The 18401-nt window shown below is 49.8% G+C and overlaps 2 protein-coding genes across 6 annotated transcripts in view; both read left to right on the top strand.

Moving 5' to 3' along the window:
- The window catches only part of GGNBP2 (gametogenetin binding protein 2), a 37912-nt gene extending 30012 nt beyond the window's left edge, over positions 1-7900 (top strand). For all 4 annotated transcript variants that reach the window (XM_041000244.1, XM_041000241.1, XM_041000243.1 and 1 more), the window contains 6 exons: positions 2121-2315; positions 4574-4721; positions 5118-5243; positions 5325-5473; positions 6311-6559; positions 7266-7900. In XM_041000244.1, the coding sequence (XP_040856178.1) occupies positions 2121-2315; positions 4574-4721; positions 5118-5243; positions 5325-5473; positions 6311-6559; positions 7266-7469 (1071 nt within the window). In that variant the 3' untranslated portion in view covers positions 7470-7900. The remainder of the gene's footprint in view (positions 1-2120; positions 2316-4573; positions 4722-5117; positions 5244-5324; positions 5474-6310; positions 6560-7265) is intronic.
- A 3362-nt stretch (positions 7901-11262) lies between these two features.
- On the top strand, positions 11263-18310 carry DHRS11 (dehydrogenase/reductase 11). 2 transcript variants are annotated; one of them, XM_041001130.1, is made up of 7 exons: positions 11263-11544; positions 13820-14029; positions 15913-16007; positions 16529-16658; positions 17251-17343; positions 17533-17598; positions 17714-18310. In XM_041001130.1, the coding sequence occupies exons 1-7, from the start codon at positions 11398-11400 to the stop codon at positions 17753-17755; spliced, it is 783 nt and encodes a 260-aa protein (XP_040857064.1). In that variant the 5' UTR covers positions 11263-11397; the 3' UTR covers positions 17756-18310. The 2 variants fall into 2 exon arrangements, with proteins under 2 accessions (XP_040857064.1, XP_040857065.1); XM_041001131.1 differs by lacking the exon at positions 17251-17343 and having other exon boundaries at positions 11359-11544.
- Positions 18311-18401: the final 91 nt, after the last annotated feature.

Raw genomic sequence — 18401 nt, 5'->3', positions numbered from 1 at the left:
GAACCAGGGAATGAAGATCTTCCTCTCTGTTTGTCCTCCTCTTTGTGCACAGACAAAATAAATCTTTAAAAATAAATGCAGATTGGGGCCCGGCGCGATGGCGCAGTGGTTAAGGTCCTCGCCTTGCACGCCCGGGATCCCATACGGATGCCAGTTCTAATCCTGGCGGCCCCGCTTCCCTTCCAGCTCCCTGCCTGTGGCCCGGGAAAGCAGTCGAGGACAGCCCAAAGCTTTGGGACCCTGCACCCATGTGGGAGACCCAGAAGAGGCTCCTGGCTTCGGATCGGCATAGCATCGGCCATTGTGCTCACTTGGGGAGTGAATCATCAGACGGAAGATCTTCCTCTCTGTCTCTCCTCTCTGTATATCCGCCTTTCCAATAAAAAATAAAATAAATCTTTAAAATAAATAAATAAAATAAATGCAGATTGCACAGTCAGGTTATTGGGTTGAATCTTCATGTAAGCCCTGAAATGCTGAGGAGGCTTTAATCTATTAATGTAGTTTTGTGGCTCTGCATAAAATTGTGGAAAACAGATTTGGATTTTTTTTTTAAGACTTATTTATTTTTATTGGAAAATCAGATATACAGAGAGGAGGAGAGACAGAGAAGAAGACTTCTGCCCGATGATTCATTCTCTAAGTGGCCACAACAGTGGAGCTGAGCTGAGCTGATCTGGAGCCAGGAGCCTCTTCCAGGTCTCCCACGTGGGTGCAGGGTCCCAAGGCTTTGGGCCGTCCTCGACTGCTTTCTTAGGCCACAAGCAGGGAGCTGGATGGGAAGCAGGGCTGCCAAGATTAGAACCGGTGTCCACAGGAGATCTCGGCACTTAGAAGGGGAGGACTAGCCACTAGGCTATGGCGCTGGGCCCAAATTTTTCTTTTTGTTTAATTTATTACTCCCCAGCCTTGTTTTTTGGACTTTCTCAGAGTAGAAAACTGAAGTTATTGATTAAAAAGATATTGCTAATGACAATATAGTGGTTGAATGGCTACTTGGGATGCCCACAAGCCATATTGGAATGCCTGGTTTGAATCCTGGCTGTTTGATTTTCACTCCAACTTCCTGATAATGTGCGCCTAGGGAGGCATATGTTGATTACCCAAAGACTTGGATCCATAGTACTCAGAGTGAGCTCCAAGGTCCCGGTAGAAACTTGTTTTTGGAAGCCATAGAGAAGGAGGGGAGGAGAAAGCAAGAATCGATCTTCTTTCTGTCCACTAGTTCTCTCCTCAGATGGCCACAATAGTTAGGGCTGAGTCATGTGGAAGCCAGGAGTTTCATGAGTTTTTATCAAATGGGTGGCAAGAAATCCAAACACTTGGGGCATTTTCTGTTGCTTCCCCAGGCCGTTGAGTGGGCAACTGGGTTGGAAGTGAGCAGCTGGGATCCAAACTCATGCCCATATGGGATGTAAGCATTGCAGGTGCCAGCTTAAACCACTACCAGCACAGTGCCAGCCCCTTTAACATGCTCCTAAAAAGGAGCTTTATGGCCTACAGAAGAAGTGCTTCGTCCCACTGGACATCAGCAGGCATAGAATCAGGAAAGGCTTCTAATCTTGGGTAGTATTGTTTTTAGTGCTTGTATTCTATACTATGAAATAAAGATTTGGCTAGAGAACATTCTGTATATAGCAAGGTATGATTGTAAAGTTTTAACCAGCTCAGCAGTACCTTTTGAAAATGGGCTGTAAGCGGTGAACCTGTTGTGGAGAGGCAGAATAGGGTTTTAGTACCTGAACAGACATCTCCTGCAGGGCCTTCAGAGATTAGATTGTGTAGTCAGGTTAGATATTCTTCGCTGTGTGGTAAATGAAGGATTGTTTCGGTGTGCTGAAATTCTGGTTTTATAACTGGAATGTTGTCTGTTTGGTGTCGTAGTGCATGTCAGTATGTGTGACCCATAGGGATTCATATTACTGGTTGACTTAATACTGTGTCATCATTTAATATATTACAACTTATGCTCTTTATGTGGATTCTCTGGCAAAATTGTAACATGAAGTATTAGTTCTGTATTCGTGGTATCATTTAAGTTTGACCACGAGGCACCGCCATGGAAAAAACAAATTAAGTTTGGTCCAATATTGACTCAGAACTTTTTTTTCCCTTTGCAGATGACTGTGGAAAAAGTGCAGGGTATTAGCCGACTGGAACAGCTCTGTGAAGAATTCTCAGAGGAGGAACGAGTAAGAGAACTCAAGCAAGAGAAGAAACGCCAGAAACGAAAGAACAGACGAAAAAATAAGTGTGTGTGTGATATTCCTGCTCCCTTACAAACAGCAGATGAAAAGGAAGTAAGCCAAGAGAAGGTAGTGTTCCTTAATACCGACTTGTGAATGTGTCACTTCAGATGGAAGTAGTGCCTTGCTGGAGTTGGGCGTTTCACTGGGCTTTTCTAGACCTGAACTCCTACTGCCGACTTCCTGACTTTTTCCCCACTGTAATGTTACTGTATTTGCTTTTTAATGTTTTTTTTTTTTTAAAGATTTATTTATTTGTTGGAAAGTCAGATATACTGAGAGGAGGAGAGACAGAGAACAAGATCTTCCATCCGATGATTCACTCCCCAAGTGAGCCGCAACGGCCAGTGCTATGCCGATCTGAAGCCAGGATCCAGGAGCTTCTTCCAGGTCTCCCACATGCATGCACAGTCCCAAGGCTTTGGGCCGTCCTGGACTGCTTTTCCAGGCCACAAGCAGGGAGCTGGATGGGAAGTGGAGCTTCCGGGACTAGAACTGGCATCCATATGGGATCCTGGCACATTCAAGGCGAGGACTTTAGCCAATAGTCCACACCGCCGGGCCCATGTATTTCCTTTTATAAAGGCTGTGCTGAGTGGTTGCCTGTTCTGTTCACCTGACCTTCTCTTAGATCAAAGACAAAATGTTGTGAAAAGTTAAGTTCTTTGTGACTTAGAGCAGTACCAGATTTCTATCTCAGGATCTGTTTACATTCTTAAAATTTAAAGTGACTAATAAGCTTTTGTTTATTAGGCTTATATTAAGAAGCCTAATTATATTATATTATATTAGAAGTTAAGATGGGGGTCTGGCACAATGGTGTAGTGGTTAAGGTCCTTGCCTTGAACATACCGGGATCCCATATTGGCGCCGGTTCTAATCCTGGCAGCTCCACTTCCCATCTAGTTCCCTGCTTGTGGCCTGGGAAAGCAGTTGAGGACGGCCCAAAGCTTTGGGACCCTGCACCCCCGTGGGAGACCCAGAAGAGGCTCCTGGCTTCGGATCAGCATAGCATCGGCCATTGCGCTCACTTGGGGAGTGAATCATCGGATGGACGATCTTCCTCTTTGTCTCTCCTCTCTGAATATCAGCCTTTCCAATAAAAAAATAATAAAAGTAAATATTTGAAAAAAAAAAAGAAAAAATAAAAAGATCTTCCATTGTGACACAAACCAGGCTATATGGGATACCAGTGGTTGTAGGTGGAGGAATAGCCAGCAGAGCTAGCTCACCAACCCCAAGAAGGAGCTTTTTGTTTGTTTTTTAATATTCTTATTTTTATTGGAAAGGCAGGTAAACAGAAACAGATCTTCATAATTTAAAAAAATCTATTTGTGATTGATATCTAATGAAATTAATGTTTTTACTACTTTTTCAAATACTTTTTTAAATGTTTATTTTTATTGGAAAAGCAGATGTGCAGAGAGGAGGAGAGACAGAGAGGAAGATCATCTGTCCGTTGAATCACTCCCCAAGTAGCCACAACAGCCGGAGATGAGCCAATCCAAAGCCAGGAGCCAGGAACTTCTTCCCAACTGCCGGGATTAGAACCTGTACCCATATGGGATCCTGGTGCATACAAGGCGAGGACTTTAGCCACTAGGCTATTGTGCCAGACCGCAAATAAATTTCTAAATACCATTTTATTTATTTTTGCCAAGAGTGTTTAAATGAAGAATACAGTGATTGTTAGTACACTTTGGTTCCCGTTGCTCTGATTTGTGCCAAGGCATCATCAGCGTTACCCACCATTGCCTTTTTATTATCATCCTGATGAAAAGGTCAAATACTATCTTAGAATTATGATAAAAGGTAGTTTTTGTATAGGCGTTTGGCCTACTGGTTATGCTGTTGCTTGGAACAGCTATGTATTTCATATTGGAGTACCTGGGTTCAATTCCTGGATCTCCATCCCTGTTCCAGCTTCCCCCTAACGCACACCTCCTGGGAGAAACAGGTCCGTGCCACCCGCTCGGGAGAATCAGGTTGAGTTCCTGGTGCTGACTGCTGCTGCTGTGGGCATTTGAGAAATGAACTGGCAGATAAGAGTTTTCTGTCCATTTGTGTCTCCACTCTGACTCGTACCAAAAGAAGAACTAATTTTGATGTAGGAAATGTCTCTTTCTGGGATGAATAGACCAGACTGCTGTCCTTTAACTCTTGCCTTATAGTCTTATATGGGCTTAATGATTTTTCATGAGAATAGTCCCTGAAACTGTTAGCTTTGTAACTTTTATCTAATTTGTTAATATTAAGGAAATTAAAATGTAACCATTCTGGTTAATATATATAAAACTTTTACTCTCTCTTAATATTGATTCTCAAAGGAAACAGACTTTATAGAAAATAGCTGCAAAGCCTGTGGTAGCACTGAAGATGGTAATAGTTGCGTAGAAGTAATTGTTACCAATGAAAATACATCATGTACCTGTCCCAGCAGTGGCAATCTTTTGGGGTCCCCTAAAATAAAGAAAGGTATGTAAAATACTATTTTTTTTTCTTTTACAAATTAACTCTTCACACCCTAATCAACTATGTAGAAATCATCAAAAAATAAAATAAATAAATAAATAACTCTTCAGTCTGTTCTCTTAAATGTAAGATTTTACTAAAGATTATGGAATCTAGAAAACTGCTTTGTAAGCCCCAAAATACCTTGTTATTTAACTAGATGCTTATGTGTGTTCTTTGATTTATTATTTGACAGAAACAATAAAGTATGAATCCCTAATCATACCTTTGTTTAAATTACTTTCTATTTGCAATAAGTCAATAATTTTGAAATTTTTCTGTGGTTCCCAGGTGGTTCTCCCCTTGTCCTAATATATTTACTGGCTTGTTAATTCCACGTCTCCCCTGATCTGTTCTCAGGGTTATCTCCCCACTGTAATGGTAGTGATTGTGGATATTCATCTAGCATGGAAGGAAGTGAGACGGGTTCTCGAGAGGGTTCTGATGTTGCCTGCACTGAAGGCATTTGCAATCACGATGAACATGGTAAGGGCAGGTTTCTGGTCAGGGCGGCGGTTTCTGCGCGGCTGATGGAAACATGCAAATGAGGACTGTTGACCCCTGCAGGTGACGAGTCCTGCGTCCATCACTGCGAAGACAAAGAGGAGGATGGCGATAGTTGTGTTGAATGTTGGGCAAATTCTGAGGAGAACAATACGAAAGGAAAAAATAAAAAGAAGAAAAAGAAAAGCAAGATGTTGAAATGTGATGAACATGTAAGTGTCATGATTTATAGTTTTAAACCTTTGCTGTTAAGAGGAGACCAGCATATTTTCCTTGAAGTGACACATGTGCCACTTAGCTGCTAGGATGTATGGTTTGGGGGTGAATGTTCTGTGTAGTTCCATTGGTTGCTTCTCTTGTAATTGTGGAAAATGGGTAAGGACCGTGAAGAGGGAAAGGAAGGAGAGGAGGTGATCATTTACTTGTTCAACAGTCCATCTAAGTCATACATCCGAATCTTTTCGTCATTTTTTAAACAGTTATTTATTGGAAAGTCAGATATACAGAGAGGAAGCTCTATTCGCTGATTTTACTCCCCAAGTGGCTGCAACGGCCAGAGCTGCGCTGATGCAAAGCCAGGAGCTTCTTCCAGGTCTCCCACGTGGGTGCAGCTTCCCAAGGCTGCTTTCCCAGGCCACGAGCAGGGAGCTGGATGGGAAGTGGAGCTGCTGGGATTAGAACCGGCACCAATATGGGATCCCAGCAGATGCAAGGCAGTGGGCCCCATAATTTTTTTATTTTAAATAGCTGTGTATACTCTGGTTTCTCTTCAGATTGTATGAATCTTTCACCTTTTAATTAGCTGTGTGGGTTTGTACAGTTTCTCTTTCCCATCTATAAAATGGGATAATTGTTCCTATCATATTAGGTTCGATAAAGATGAAGTGTTTCTGTATTGGCAAGTTAGCATAGTTTCTGGCAGATAATAAGTGCCTAGTAAACACTGGTTGCTACTACGTAATATTCCTGCTAATGATTTCACACTCGGTCACCGCAGTCTTCGCAGAATAATCATCGTTAGTTCCTGCTTTTTCGTTCTCTGATTTCAGATCCAAAAGCTTGGAGGCTGTCTTACAGATCCTGGTCATCGAGAGAGCTCAGGAAACACCGTGCACACAGTGTTCCATCGCGACAAGACCAAAGACGCACATCCTGAGAGCTGCTGCAGCTCCGACAAGGCTGGGCAGCCGCTGCCATGGTTTGAGCATAGGAAAAATGTACCCCAGTTTGCAGAACCTCCAGAAACGTCATTTGGTCCTGATTCCGGAAAAGGTGCCAAGAGTTTAGTTGAACTCCTTGTAAGTAATCTGTGATGTGTTACAGGCGATTGCTTGTACGTGGTATGGAAGAGAAGAGCTTGAGAAATGAGAAGTAGTATTTTCTTATTCGTTAGTGACTTCATTTCTGCCCATCCACACGCGGTCTACTCAGAAGCATCTGCTGAGCACATTTTCCTGGCTGCTTCTGTTACAAAGGTGTGGACGAGACTGGTTGGGGGAAGTGATAGCATTATGCCTAAGAATGTGCCTTTCCGAAGGCTGATTTCTGGTCACCTCTTGGGACCAGGAAAGAATGTGGAATCTGAAATAGAGCTTGCTTTCTAGGTTGGAAAACACACTGACTCCAGTTCCTAAGAATTACATGAATTATCTGAGGTACATAGTGCAGTGTGTGATCCTTTGAAGAACAGGAACGGGAAGAGGATGGCGAAGTCTTCTTAAAATTTAGTAACCAGCTATAGCCATCTCCAATCAGTCGTCTTTTCAAGGCAAAAATATAGTGCTAAAATCCATATGTATGTATGTAAAGATAAGTTCAGTTTGGGTTTTATTTTCTATACTTTTGAAGATGGAATGACATGATGTTTATTCTGTGAACACTCCAATTAAAAGCTTTTATGACTGAATTGAACCGGCAAAGCTTCAATTTTTAGCTGTTCTCCATCAGCATAGCATTTTTGCATTCTTAAATCGTAGTCTTAACTATTACCACTTTAATTTGCAGGATGAATCTGAATGTACTTCAGATGAGGAAATCTTTATCTCACAAGATGAAATACAGTCATTTATGGCTAATAACCAGTCGTTCTACAGCAATAGAGAACAATACCGACAGCATCTGAAGGAGAAATTTAATAAATACTGCCGCTTAAATGATCACAAGAGGCCCATCTGTAGTGGCTGGTTGACAACGGCTGGAGCAAATTAAATAAATAAAATAGCTCTGTCTTTCAATGAAACACTCAAGATGACTACTGCGCCTTCTCTTTCAAACAAAACTCTTAATTTAGTGACTTATGGCAAAATTTCATCTTAAATCAATGTGATTCTTTGTTGTTTTGGGAGACGGTGGCGGTACCCTCATTAGTTGGTTCCTTCTTCAGGCTTGTGTCTCTAGTCGCGTGGCTGCACAGGCCGACCATATGATTTAAGCCATCTCTTCTCATTAAATGTTTCTCTTCCTGTGAGACTTACTAAAGCAACTTAGTGGCAAAAAGTAATGTTGTACTTATACTTCTGTACAGAAATGACAATGAGCTGAATATATGGTTTTACAAAGTAGACATCCACTTGAGAAATGTTTGGATGTAATGTTAAAGCGCAATGTGCAAAATTTAAAATAAAGAATATTTATTAATACTCATAGTAGAATTTGGTGTACATGTCTTTGTTTCATGTCTGGCAGTACCTCAGTATTTGCCACTTGTGGACTTGGTGGACTTAGCTAACTAGTGTTGACCCTAGGGCGAAGAACAGATGAATGTAAAGATAACAGGTTGTTGAAGACAGAATCTTTCCCTTAATGAGGATCAGCAACTGAGAAAAGCTGTTTCCAGTCTTTTGAAGCGAATAAAGTTGTTGTGATAACTTTAAATGCTGGCTAGCATCTTTTTACTGGAACTTGAACTGCTAGTATTTAAAGTTCCTAATCATGTGCCTCTAAGCACCTCTTAAATTTAGAAGTTAATATTGACCTAGAAGAGTGAAAAACAACTGAACAGAATTATAGCCAAGGGTTGTATGATAAATGGTCACCCAGTGGATCAGCAGTGGTTACTAAGATGGATCAGAAAGTTGCAGAGAACTGACTACATTGTGGCCTAAGTGCATGAACTTGCACTGAATTGTGAACTGACACTGTTGCCTGCTTGCCAACAGTAGAGTCTCTGGTCTGAGTGAAGTACTGAATGAGATTTCCCTAGGAGGAGATTTGCTGCCATGTGGGTTTCAGTAAACGTGTGTTTCATATTTGGTGTCAGATGATAAGACAGTGAATGCTTCTGGGAAGAGGAGACAGCTTTGATTTTGAAAAGCAGAGTTAGAGAAAGTGACAGAGTGACATTATCCATCTACTGGTTCATTCTCCAAATGGCTGCAGTGGCTGGGGCTGGGCCGGGCCAAAACTATTAGCTGGAACCTTTATCTGGGTTTCTCAAGGGAGTGCAGGGGCACAAAAACCTGGATCCTGTTGTGCTGATTTCCCAGGTGCATTAGCAAGGAGCTGGATCAGAAATGGAATAGCCGGGACTTGAACCAATACCCACAGGGAAATGCCAGCGTGACAGAGTGGCTATACCTGCCACGCCGTTGTAGCATTTCCTTTAATCAGATTTCAAGTAGAAAACCAGCAGAAGTTTAGATTTGATTTTTGTAGTTGTGGCATCTCAAAGTCTTTCAGACACATAAGTGTTGTGTGCGGATTGGGACAGAGGGGAGAATGAGCAGCTCTCCTGGCCCTGTCTGCTTTCATACTGGAATCCATGAAGAGCAGCTGTGGACTTCTGCAGCTATTGGTTCTGAGACCGCTGCAGTCCAGGGTTGGTTTTGTTTTCATTGTTTTCTTTGGGGCCAAAGGGGGTAGGTAAAATGCTGATTGAGTGAGAGGAAAGCCATGTTTTACATCTACTTCATTGCTTTCTGGCAAGAAGTTTTTCAGAAAGATGAGGAGATACTTGAAAAAGTTCCTGGAAGGGTGGGCAGGTAGTATAGCGGTAAGTCACTTGGACTGCCTGGTTCAAGCCTTGGCTGCTGTACCTCTAAGCCTCCTGTGAATGCCTGGGAGTAGCAGGTGATGCAAGTCCTCAAGTCCCTGCCATCCATGCGCAAGATGGATGAAGCTCCTGGTGTCCGGCTTCAGCCTAGCTCAGCCCCAGCTTTCAAGACTACTTGGGGAGTGGACAAGCAAGTAGCAGGTTGTCTCTGCATCTTCCATCTAACTGCCTTTCAAATAAACCTTAAAAATTAAGTCCATGCAGTTTCTTCATGACATTTTTCATAGAATTATTAAAAACCTATTATTGAGGATGGGGCTCTGGCATAGTTGGCTAAGCCCTGAGGTATGAGCATCCCACATGGATGCCTGTTTAAGTCCCAGCTGCTCCACTTATGATCTAGCTCCCTGCTTTATGCTTGCGCAAGTAGAGGATGGTCCCAGTCCTTGGCCCCCTGCACCGTGGTAGGAGACCTAGAAGAAGCTCCTGGCTTCAGGTTGGCCCAGGCTCTGGTCATTGCAGCTGTTGGGGAGTGAACCAGCAGACTGAGGATTCTCTGTCTTTTTACAATTCTGCCTTTCAAAAACAAAACTTTGAGAAGACCTTTTGTTTAAGCTTTCAAGTATTTTGACAGACCACTCCAAATGACCAGAGAGTAAAGTGAGCTGTACTCTGAACAAAAATAACCCTGAGAAGGATGGGAATAAGGACTGGTTAACACATCCTTGGCCTAATCAGACTGTGCTGGGTCCAACTATGCATCATCTTGCTGTCTTAATGTACTTATCTAATTTTTAAAAAGATTTATCATTTTATTAGAAAGTCAGATTTACAGAAAGAAGGAGAGACAGAATAATCTTCCATCTGCTGAATCACTCCCTAAGCGATCCAAAGCCAGGAGCCACGAGCTTCTTCTGGGTCTCCCACATGGGTGTAGGGTCCCAAGGGTTTGGGCCGTCCTCCACTGCCCTCCCAGTCCACAAGCAGGGAGCTGGATAGAAAGTGAAACAGTTGGGTTGAACCAGTGCCCATGTGGGATCCCAGCACATGTAAGGCAAGGACTTTAGCCACTAGGCTTCTATGCCAGGTCCTGTTTTTAATTTTAAAAAAGGTGTGTTTTTTTAAATGATATTAGTATGAAAACAATGGTATTACCCACTTTCCTGTAGCCCTTGACCCTTTGCACCCTAAGTAACTAAGATGATTAAAATAAATAAGTTTTTTTAAAAAAAGGTGTATTTTTGTTAGGAAGGCAAATTTATAGAGGAGAGACAGATTCGCCTACTGGTTCACTCCCCAAATAGCTGGCTGGAGCTAAGCCAATCTGAAGCTAGGATCCAGGAGCTTCTGGGTCTCACCCTCTACTGCTTTCCCAGGACACAAGCAGGGAGCTGGTTGGAAGTGCAGCAGCCGAGACAACAGGAGTCACCCATATTGTACCCTGCTTTTTTGCAAGGGGAGGAATAGCCAGCTGAGCCATTGTGCCAGGCCCTACGTATACATATACTTTAATGTGGAGATGAGTTTTGCCTCACATGTGGCTGTCGGATCATGCATTTAAAATGTCAGAGTAAGCAGTAATGTTAATTATGCATATCCTGATGGCTTTGCTGAGATGTTGGGCCATGTAGGGCCAGAATATTCCAGTATACATGTACCGTATGCTTCCATTTTTAACCATTCAACTCTTTTTGGCAAAGAGATAAGGTGCAGAGTTCTTCCCAATAGTAAATCCAGCCTTTTCTGGGCATAATTCTTGCAGTCACTGACCAGAGTCGCTCTGAGGGTCCCTAATTAATTCCTCGTGCTGACCTCAGGAACAAGGAGGCCTGAGGCGCGCGTCCCCGGGGCTGCAGAGCAGGAGCGCTCAGGCCAGGACGGCCACAAACCGCCGGGACCGGTTCCCTGCGCAGGCCGGGGCGGGCGGGGCCGGAAGGGGCGGAGCGGCCGGCCTCCGGCGGGATGTGGCCGGGCGCCCAGGACCGGAGGGCGGAGGCCGGCCAGCATGGGGGCGGGTCGAGTCGCGGCTCGGACGCGAGCGGGTTGGCGGCGGCCAGGGAGCGGCCGAGCCTCGGTGACCCTGGGCGGAGCTCGGCGGTGCCAGTGCTCGGCTTGCGGAGCGAGGTGGGCGGGCGGCTCGGGACCATGGCCAGGGCCGGCATGGAGCGGTGGCGTGACCGGCTGGCACTGGTGACGGGAGCCTCGGGGGGCATCGGCGCGGCCGTGGCTCGGGCCCTGGTCCAGCAGGGCCTCAAGGTGGTGGGTTGTGCCCGCACCGTGGGCAACATCGAGGTAAGGCCCGGCCCGGGAGGCGGGGGACGTTTCCGCGGGGTCGGGCCCTGGGCCGTGGGGGAGGGGTGGGCCGGAGCCGGGCAGTGACCCTGTCCTCCCTTGCCAGCTGCCCAGGGTCAGCTGCAGCGGGCTCGAGGGCAGGCGGGAGGGATGCCTAGTGGGGAAGGCCTGTTGGATCGCTTAGGGAGGACTTCTTCCTTGGCATCAACTCGTGACTGCCCGTGCACCAGCCAACCAGATCTCTGACCCCTGACCCTGTCCCACACTTCTGCCTGGAACATTGGCCCGAGGAAAAGTGGAGACAGAGCCCATGGCCTTGCTAGGCGGCCAGGGAACGGGGAAAATGCTTTCCATGCTGGGTGATAGGGTCCCAAGCGCTCCCTGAGTTCCCCGGTAGTAGTGGCTAGAGGTTTTGAGTTTGGATCCAGGAGTGGCCCAGGAGCTTCTCTGAGGCTCCCGCTCTCCACTTTCCTCATTGGAGAGCTAACCGTTGAGTGTGAGGGATGTGAGGGATATTCCTTGTGATATTCCTTCCTCAAATTAATTGTCTCAGGTGGCACTTAATAGGTGGAAAGGACAAGGGGCGTGTAGGCCCCAAGGGGTGAAAGCAGTGTGGGTCTGGAGCTCTTGGCTTTTCCCATGGGGTGGGGACCCCAGGGAGCCTCCCCCCCAAAACTATAAGCAGCAAGGGCCCAGAGAACAATGAGGTGAAGTGGGCTCTTTGGGAGCGAGGAGAGCACTTTCCATGCCCGATTATCTTGGGGTTTGCCCTGGCGAGATTACCCTGAGGGTTCTGGGCAGTGCTTAGCAGCAGCGCTGTATCTGCCACAGCTCAAAGTCCCGGGCGGGGAAAGGGTAAGGCCTCTTTGGGTGGGGGCAGGGGCAGAAGGTGTCCAGGAAGGAGGACTGTCCCCTCCCAAGCTACCGGCCAAAGGTACGCTTTATAACCTCCCAGATAATCCCAAGGTCATCTGGCTTCACCAGTGCCCCGCTCTGCCCCTGCCTGTCCCCTGACTCCCGAGGAACTCGGATCCCAGCCCCAGCCAGCCTGGGGTGGGACCTTCAGCTCCCCTCACTGTGGAGGCACTCTGGCCTTCTCTTCTGTCCCCCTGCTCCTTCCCGGCCAGGAGCCCTGAGCCCCGTGATGACTCCCCCATCATGACACCTCTGATGGGAAGGTGCTGAGAGGAGTTCAGATCCTGTGAGGTTGGGTTGGGCGGCAAGGGGAAGATGGGCCAGGTGGCACAGGGTGCAAGAAGGCAAGACGATAACACCTGAGGTGGTTATCGTGAGAGAGGGTTTCCCAGGCCTAGAGGACACACCTTTTGAACTCAGGGAGTTAAAGCAGAAAAGGCACTCCTAGGTCACCTGGTTAGCCTGGGTTTATTCTTAGCTTGATTTGGGAGCAGGAAGGGGAATCTGTGCCAGGACAGCTGGCCAAGCTGGCCTTCCTCTAGGGCGCCCTGCGCCGTCCCCCCTCCCACACACCGAGGCCATCCCCTTCCTGGGGCTCGAGTGCCCAGTCCCTGGAGTCCAAGACCAGGCAGCCGTGTTCTCGCAGCTTCCAAAGGCCAGCTCCCCTGTGGTCAGCTGTCAGTGGAGCTGCTCTCAAAACTCCCTCAGTGAACCGAGGAGGGGGCACAGGAATAGCTCCATGCCACCTGCCATTTGATCTGCTTCGCAGCTTCTCTGGATAAACCTTGGGGTGGAGGGTGGGGTGTCAGGGTTTGGAGGGAGGAAGTCAGGGTCAGGGGGTGGGCAGGGAGAGCAGAGCCTGAAGGTCGTGGCTCTTCTGGAGGGTGTGACTGAGCAGCCCGAGACACCCAGTGTAGCCTGTGAGGGAAGGTGACAGAGCTGAGCCCTTCTGGCAGGGTTGGTTGACACTGTGGGGAAGAGAATGTTGAGCCCTGGAGCTTGGTGGCTCTTGGCACCCACAGGAGAAGCATGAGATCAGGTGACAGGTGCCTCTTTGCCCAAGGGCAGAGGAGGCGCTTGTGCTGTGGAAGAGGTAGAAAAGCTTGCCTGTTGTCAGGGCCGGGGTGCCCTCCTTAGACCCACAGCCGCTGCTCTCCTCACTCTGTTCCCTGCTGCCCTCAGGGGGTGCTCTCATGCCCTGGACTGTGACCAAAGAGGATGAGCTCTGGGCACAGGCAGTCCCGATGCCCTGTGGGGCTGAAAGGTGGCTGAGTGGCAAGGGAGGCGGGAGGTGTGTGTCGGGGTGTGGCGGTGTGGGAGTGAGCAGCTCACCCAGTTAGACCCCTGTTGGGTTTCATAGGAGCTGGCCGCTGAATGTAAGAGTGCAGGCTACCCCGGGACTTTGATCCCCTACAGATGCGACCTGTCCAACGAGGAGGACATCCTGTCTATGTTCTCGGCTATCCGCTCCCAGCACAGCGGCGTGGACATCTGCGTCAACAATGCCGGCCTGGCACGGGCTGACACCCTGCTCTCAGGCAGCACCAGCGGCTGGAAGGAAATGCTCAATGTAAGAGTTCCAGGCCTGGGAAGGAGGACCCCGGGGCTCAGGGGACCTGCAGGGGCTTAGCTGGGGCATCCCCTTGGCTCTTGCTGCTTGCCCAGCAGTCGATAGCTGATTGGCCCCTTGCTTCGGACTTGTCGTTTCCTGGGGTTGGTTCTCAAAGTCTGGGCCAATTTCTTTGTGTTTGAAAAGAGAGCAGTGTGGGGGAGACTGCTGACCATTGAGTGTCCCTACGTGTTGCTCTGTGGGCGTTTGGTTGCGAGGTTTTATGTGAAGACCAGGAACAAAGGCCCACCCGTGAGTGTGACTTCAGGCAGCTTGGCCGTCCCCTCTGAGCCTCAGTCTCATCACACGTCATTGAAGTGGACACTTACATCCACTCTGAGATCAGACAGGTGGCCCGGAGAGGTCTGTAGGGACTGGAAGAACACGCAGCCCCTGCCCAAGGAGCTGCCCATGGCAGTGTGGGCACAGGGCGGCAGGCCAGACCTCAGTACCTCTCCCAGAGGGGTGGCAAGTGTATTGGTTTCACACCTCACCTCTCCCATTCACTGAACGACACTTCCAGAAGGGCAGAATATTTTCGTCTTGCTCTCTGCTTTAGCTCCAGCCTGTATTTCTGAGATGAACAAAGTTTTCTAGTGTGTATTGGGCAGGTATTACAACGCTTCAAAGCTGTGCAGGGGCAAACACAGCCTTCAGGTCACAGGTTTTTTGCCTGTGCGCTGTGGGGTGAGACCAGCACAGAAAGTATCCAGAAAACTTGAAAGCACAGCGTAAACACCATGCTCTCCCTCAGAATCCATTCTATCCGATAGATGCTTGCGATAGATGCTTGCGGCTGGAGAGGAAGCCGTGGGCGGAGAAAGTGAAGCCCTCGTCCAGGAGAGCCTTCTAGGGGTGACCATCATGGTCCCTGCTGTTGTGGGAGCATCTGCAAACCTAGGCCCGCGTTCACCCAGGTGTGACTGCAGACCGTGTAGGGCCCCTTCCAGCAGGAGCACCCTCTGAGTCTGTTGGGGTCCTCAATCCCCTGGACACAGGAGATGCCCCAGTGTGGTCCCGAGGCATCCACTTCTCCTCCCTCCGCCCTCACAGATGGACGTTTATGTCCCACACAGCCACCCCACTAAGAAGATTAGCAGCAGGGCTGAGTAGGCCCCGGTCCCAGGCCTCCTCGTCCTTTCTGCCAAGAGCACTGGGCAGGTTCATACTGCGCATGCCTTGTCCTTCGTGCCCCTGGCTCTGGCACCTGATAAAGCAGATGCATCTAATCTCTCAGGTACCCACGCCCTGCTTCCCCAGAGGAGAGGCCTGAGGACCTGCTGACAGCTTTATCTCTGCTGGCCTCACGGGTGGGGCGGCCCAGGCGCCACCAGCAGGCACTTCTTCAGGCCTCCATGCCAGCAAGGGCAGGGACCTGGAGCTTCTGTGCCTGGGCAGCAGAATACAGGCCCCGGGGAGCAGCTCAGGCTGTCTATGGGCACCTGTGGGCAGTGTGGAGAAGCAGGAGGGGAGCATGGCTGGAGAGCTGAGGAGCTGAAGGGGCTTGTGACCATGCTTGCAGCCGTGTTAGGGAGGATGTCCAGCTTCCCAGGAGGGTGAGGAGCCAGAGCTGGGGTAGAGAGTAGGGACTTGGGGAAGGGAAGATGGTTCCCTGAGGTAGAGGTCCCAGCTGCTCTGCAGAGGAGACAGCTGGGAGTGTCCCAGCTCAGGAAAGAGTGTTTGCTGGAGTGTGGAGCATCAGCCAGGAGAGCAGCTGCTTCTGCTGGCAGTTGTGGGTGGTGGCTGCAGCAGGGCGTGTAGGGTCGGGATGACCCACACCCATCCCCTGCTGCTGCTCAGTGGCCCCCGGCTGGAGACATCCCATTGCCTCCCCTGGTCCACAGGTCAATGTGCTGGCCTTGAGCATCTGCACCCGGGAAGCCTACCAGTCCATGAAGGAGCGCGGGGTGGATGATGGCCACATCATCAACATCAACAGGTGAGGGCAGCTGGCCAGTGTGACCTGCCGCAGCTCACTTAGGATCTTAAAATACCCACGTGGCACAATGCTCGTGGAGGGAAGGTATGACAGGGTCAAGTGTGAGCCGCTGGTTGGCTGGGGTAGGCCGCTCGGCCTGTCCCTCTAGGTGCAGTGTGGTGGCTGTCCTGGGGCTGACAGCCCCAGTGCTCAGGCCATGCCTGAGCCTTACTCCTGCTCAGAGCAAGGCTGGGGGGTTTGAGGGCAGATGTGGCCTGTGTTTGAACCACATCAGTGAACACCCACATAAGGCTAAGAGGCTAAGTGACACGCTGCATCCTGTGGTCACTACAGGATGCCTTCAGGGAGGAAGAGGTGGTCAGGAGCTGCTTGAAGAACAAGTTGGCTGACTGGGCTGGAGCTTGCCCCAGAGAGCCCCTCTAGGTGGCTTCTGCTTGGTGGGGCTGGCCTGATGGGTACACAGGGGACACCGCTGCTCTCCTTGGGGCCTCACCTGCTATCCCTCCCCTCCCTCCACCCAGCATGTCCGGCCACCGAGTGGTACCCCAGTCTGTGACCCACTTCTATAGCGCCACCAAGTACGCTGTCACCGCACTGACAGAGGGACTGAGGCAAGAGCTGCGGGAGGCCCAGAGCCACATCCGGGCCACGGTGAGGGTGTGGCTAGCCCTGATGGGGCCAGGGTGGGCAGAGACCCCTGCCCCATGCTCATGGATGCCTAGCAAGCCCACATCCAGGCCCTGGGTGGAGCCACAGTGGTCCTGGGCAGAGCCTCTGTGCACCTGGCTCTGCACACCTCATTCCTCATTTCCCTCATTTGGAAGTCAGTGGCCAGACTTGGAATCCGGGTAGGAGGGGCTGACCTGAGGGGAACATGGTGGGAGGAACCTAGCAGAAGCAGGGGCCAGAACAGCAGGTGCACAGTAGCTAGAAACCAGGAAGACTGCATGACCCAGGGCAAGTCCCTGAACCTCGCAGAGCCCCACCTTCTCATCCATCAAGTGGAGCTGATATTTACTTGGTTCCAAGGCCTCTAGGGACACGTTTTTGTAGAACATGTACTTGCCACACAGGAAGGGCTCTGTAGCATGCATCTCAGTCACTGTTGCAATGGCCGCATGGTGGGAGGCGGCAGTGGCGGGTCGCCAACTGGCTGCGCTGGCTGTACTCTCCCGCGGTTCCCCGGATTCTTCCCACCTCCCGGTAAAGCTCAGCCCCTGAGCAGCCCCTTCTGCTGGCCCAGTGTATCTCTCCAGGCCTGGTGGAGACACAGTTCGCCTTCAGACTCCATGACAAGGACCCTGAGAAAGCAGCCGCCACCTATGGGCACATCAAGGTGGGGCTTCCCTCTAGGCCTGTTGACACCACCTGATCCCTCATTGCAGGCAAAGGGAACCTGGCCAGTCAGCTTGTCACCCTTCCTTGAGGGCTGGGGTGGGAATACAAGGACCAGGGAAGGGCTTGGGCACCCGAGGGGACGGGGGTCCCCTGCATCTTGGTCTGAACCCCTGCCCGGTGCTCTCAGTGTCTGAAAGCCGAGGATGTGGCTGAGGCTGTTGTCTTCGTCCTCAGTGCCCCTCCGCACGTCCACGTGAGTGTCCTTGGGCGTCTGTCCCTTGGAGGAGACCAGAGGAAGGGACCAGGGAGGTGTGAAGGGGGTGGGGAGCTGGGGGGCCCGGCTGCCCCAAGCCTTGTGCCTTCCACAGATCGGAGACATCCAGATGAGACCCACAGAGCAGGTGACCTAGTGTCCTGCCTGGAGTGCCTCCCGCCCCCACCCTTCAAAGCTTGGCTCCTGCCTCTGGATTTTAGATGTTGATTTCTGCACCCATGGATCTCACTCCTATCCCCACTCCCACCAAGGGCAAAAAATTTTGTTGGAGGTTTTTGTATCATCTTATTGTTTCCATTGCAGATGTGACAAAAATGAACTGGGGCGGGGGATTGACTGATTGACTGTCCCCTTGCTCTTGAGCAGCCTTTGCTGTCCTCCGTCTCTCCCTCTGCTCTGGGGGAGGGGCTGAGGTCCACAGGGGTGCTTCCTGTCCTCTTGCACTCCCCGTGGGGGCAGAGGGAGGCCCTCGCCTTCTCTCTGTTTTATCCTGTGCTCCAGGCTTCCTCTACTCCCTGCCCCACTGCTCCCACTGCACCCCCTCTCCCTCCTTCCCCGCTCTCCCTTCCAATCTTGGCATCTGGGCCACCTGAGGGGGTCATCACTCACTTCTGTCCATGGTGGCAGAGTGCCAGGGCTTGGCTCCCAGTGGATTTCACTGTGATCATTAAAGAAAAATCACACCCACCCATCTTGGTTTCAGAAGTCTCTGTGTTCCGGGAGCCTGGCTGGCAGAATTTCCTCCAGGTGAGGGGAAGCTGGGTGGCTCTGAGGCTTGCCCC

The sequence above is a fragment of the Ochotona curzoniae genome, unplaced genomic scaffold, assembly GCF_017591425.1.
Source record: "Ochotona curzoniae isolate NIBS_2020 unplaced genomic scaffold, NIBS_Ocur_1.0 scaffold_2453, whole genome shotgun sequence".
Classification (NCBI taxonomy): domain Eukaryota; kingdom Metazoa; phylum Chordata; class Mammalia; order Lagomorpha; family Ochotonidae; genus Ochotona; species Ochotona curzoniae.
The sequence above is the reverse complement of the archived record's forward strand: the minus strand, read 5'-3'. Positions and strand labels throughout refer to the sequence as shown.

Coding starts and splice junctions, on each gene's coding strand:
- DHRS11 (XM_041001130.1), top strand. CDS start 11,398: ATGGCCAGGGCCGGCATGGAGCGGTGGCGTGACCGGCTGGCACTGGTG. Junction 16,008..16,528: donor CACATCATCAACATCAACAG/GTGAGGGCAGCT, acceptor CCCTCCACCCAG/CATGTCCGGCCACCGAGTGG. Junction 16,659..17,250: donor AGAGCCACATCCGGGCCACG/GTGAGGGTGTGG, acceptor CTGCTGGCCCAG/TGTATCTCTCCAGGCCTGGT.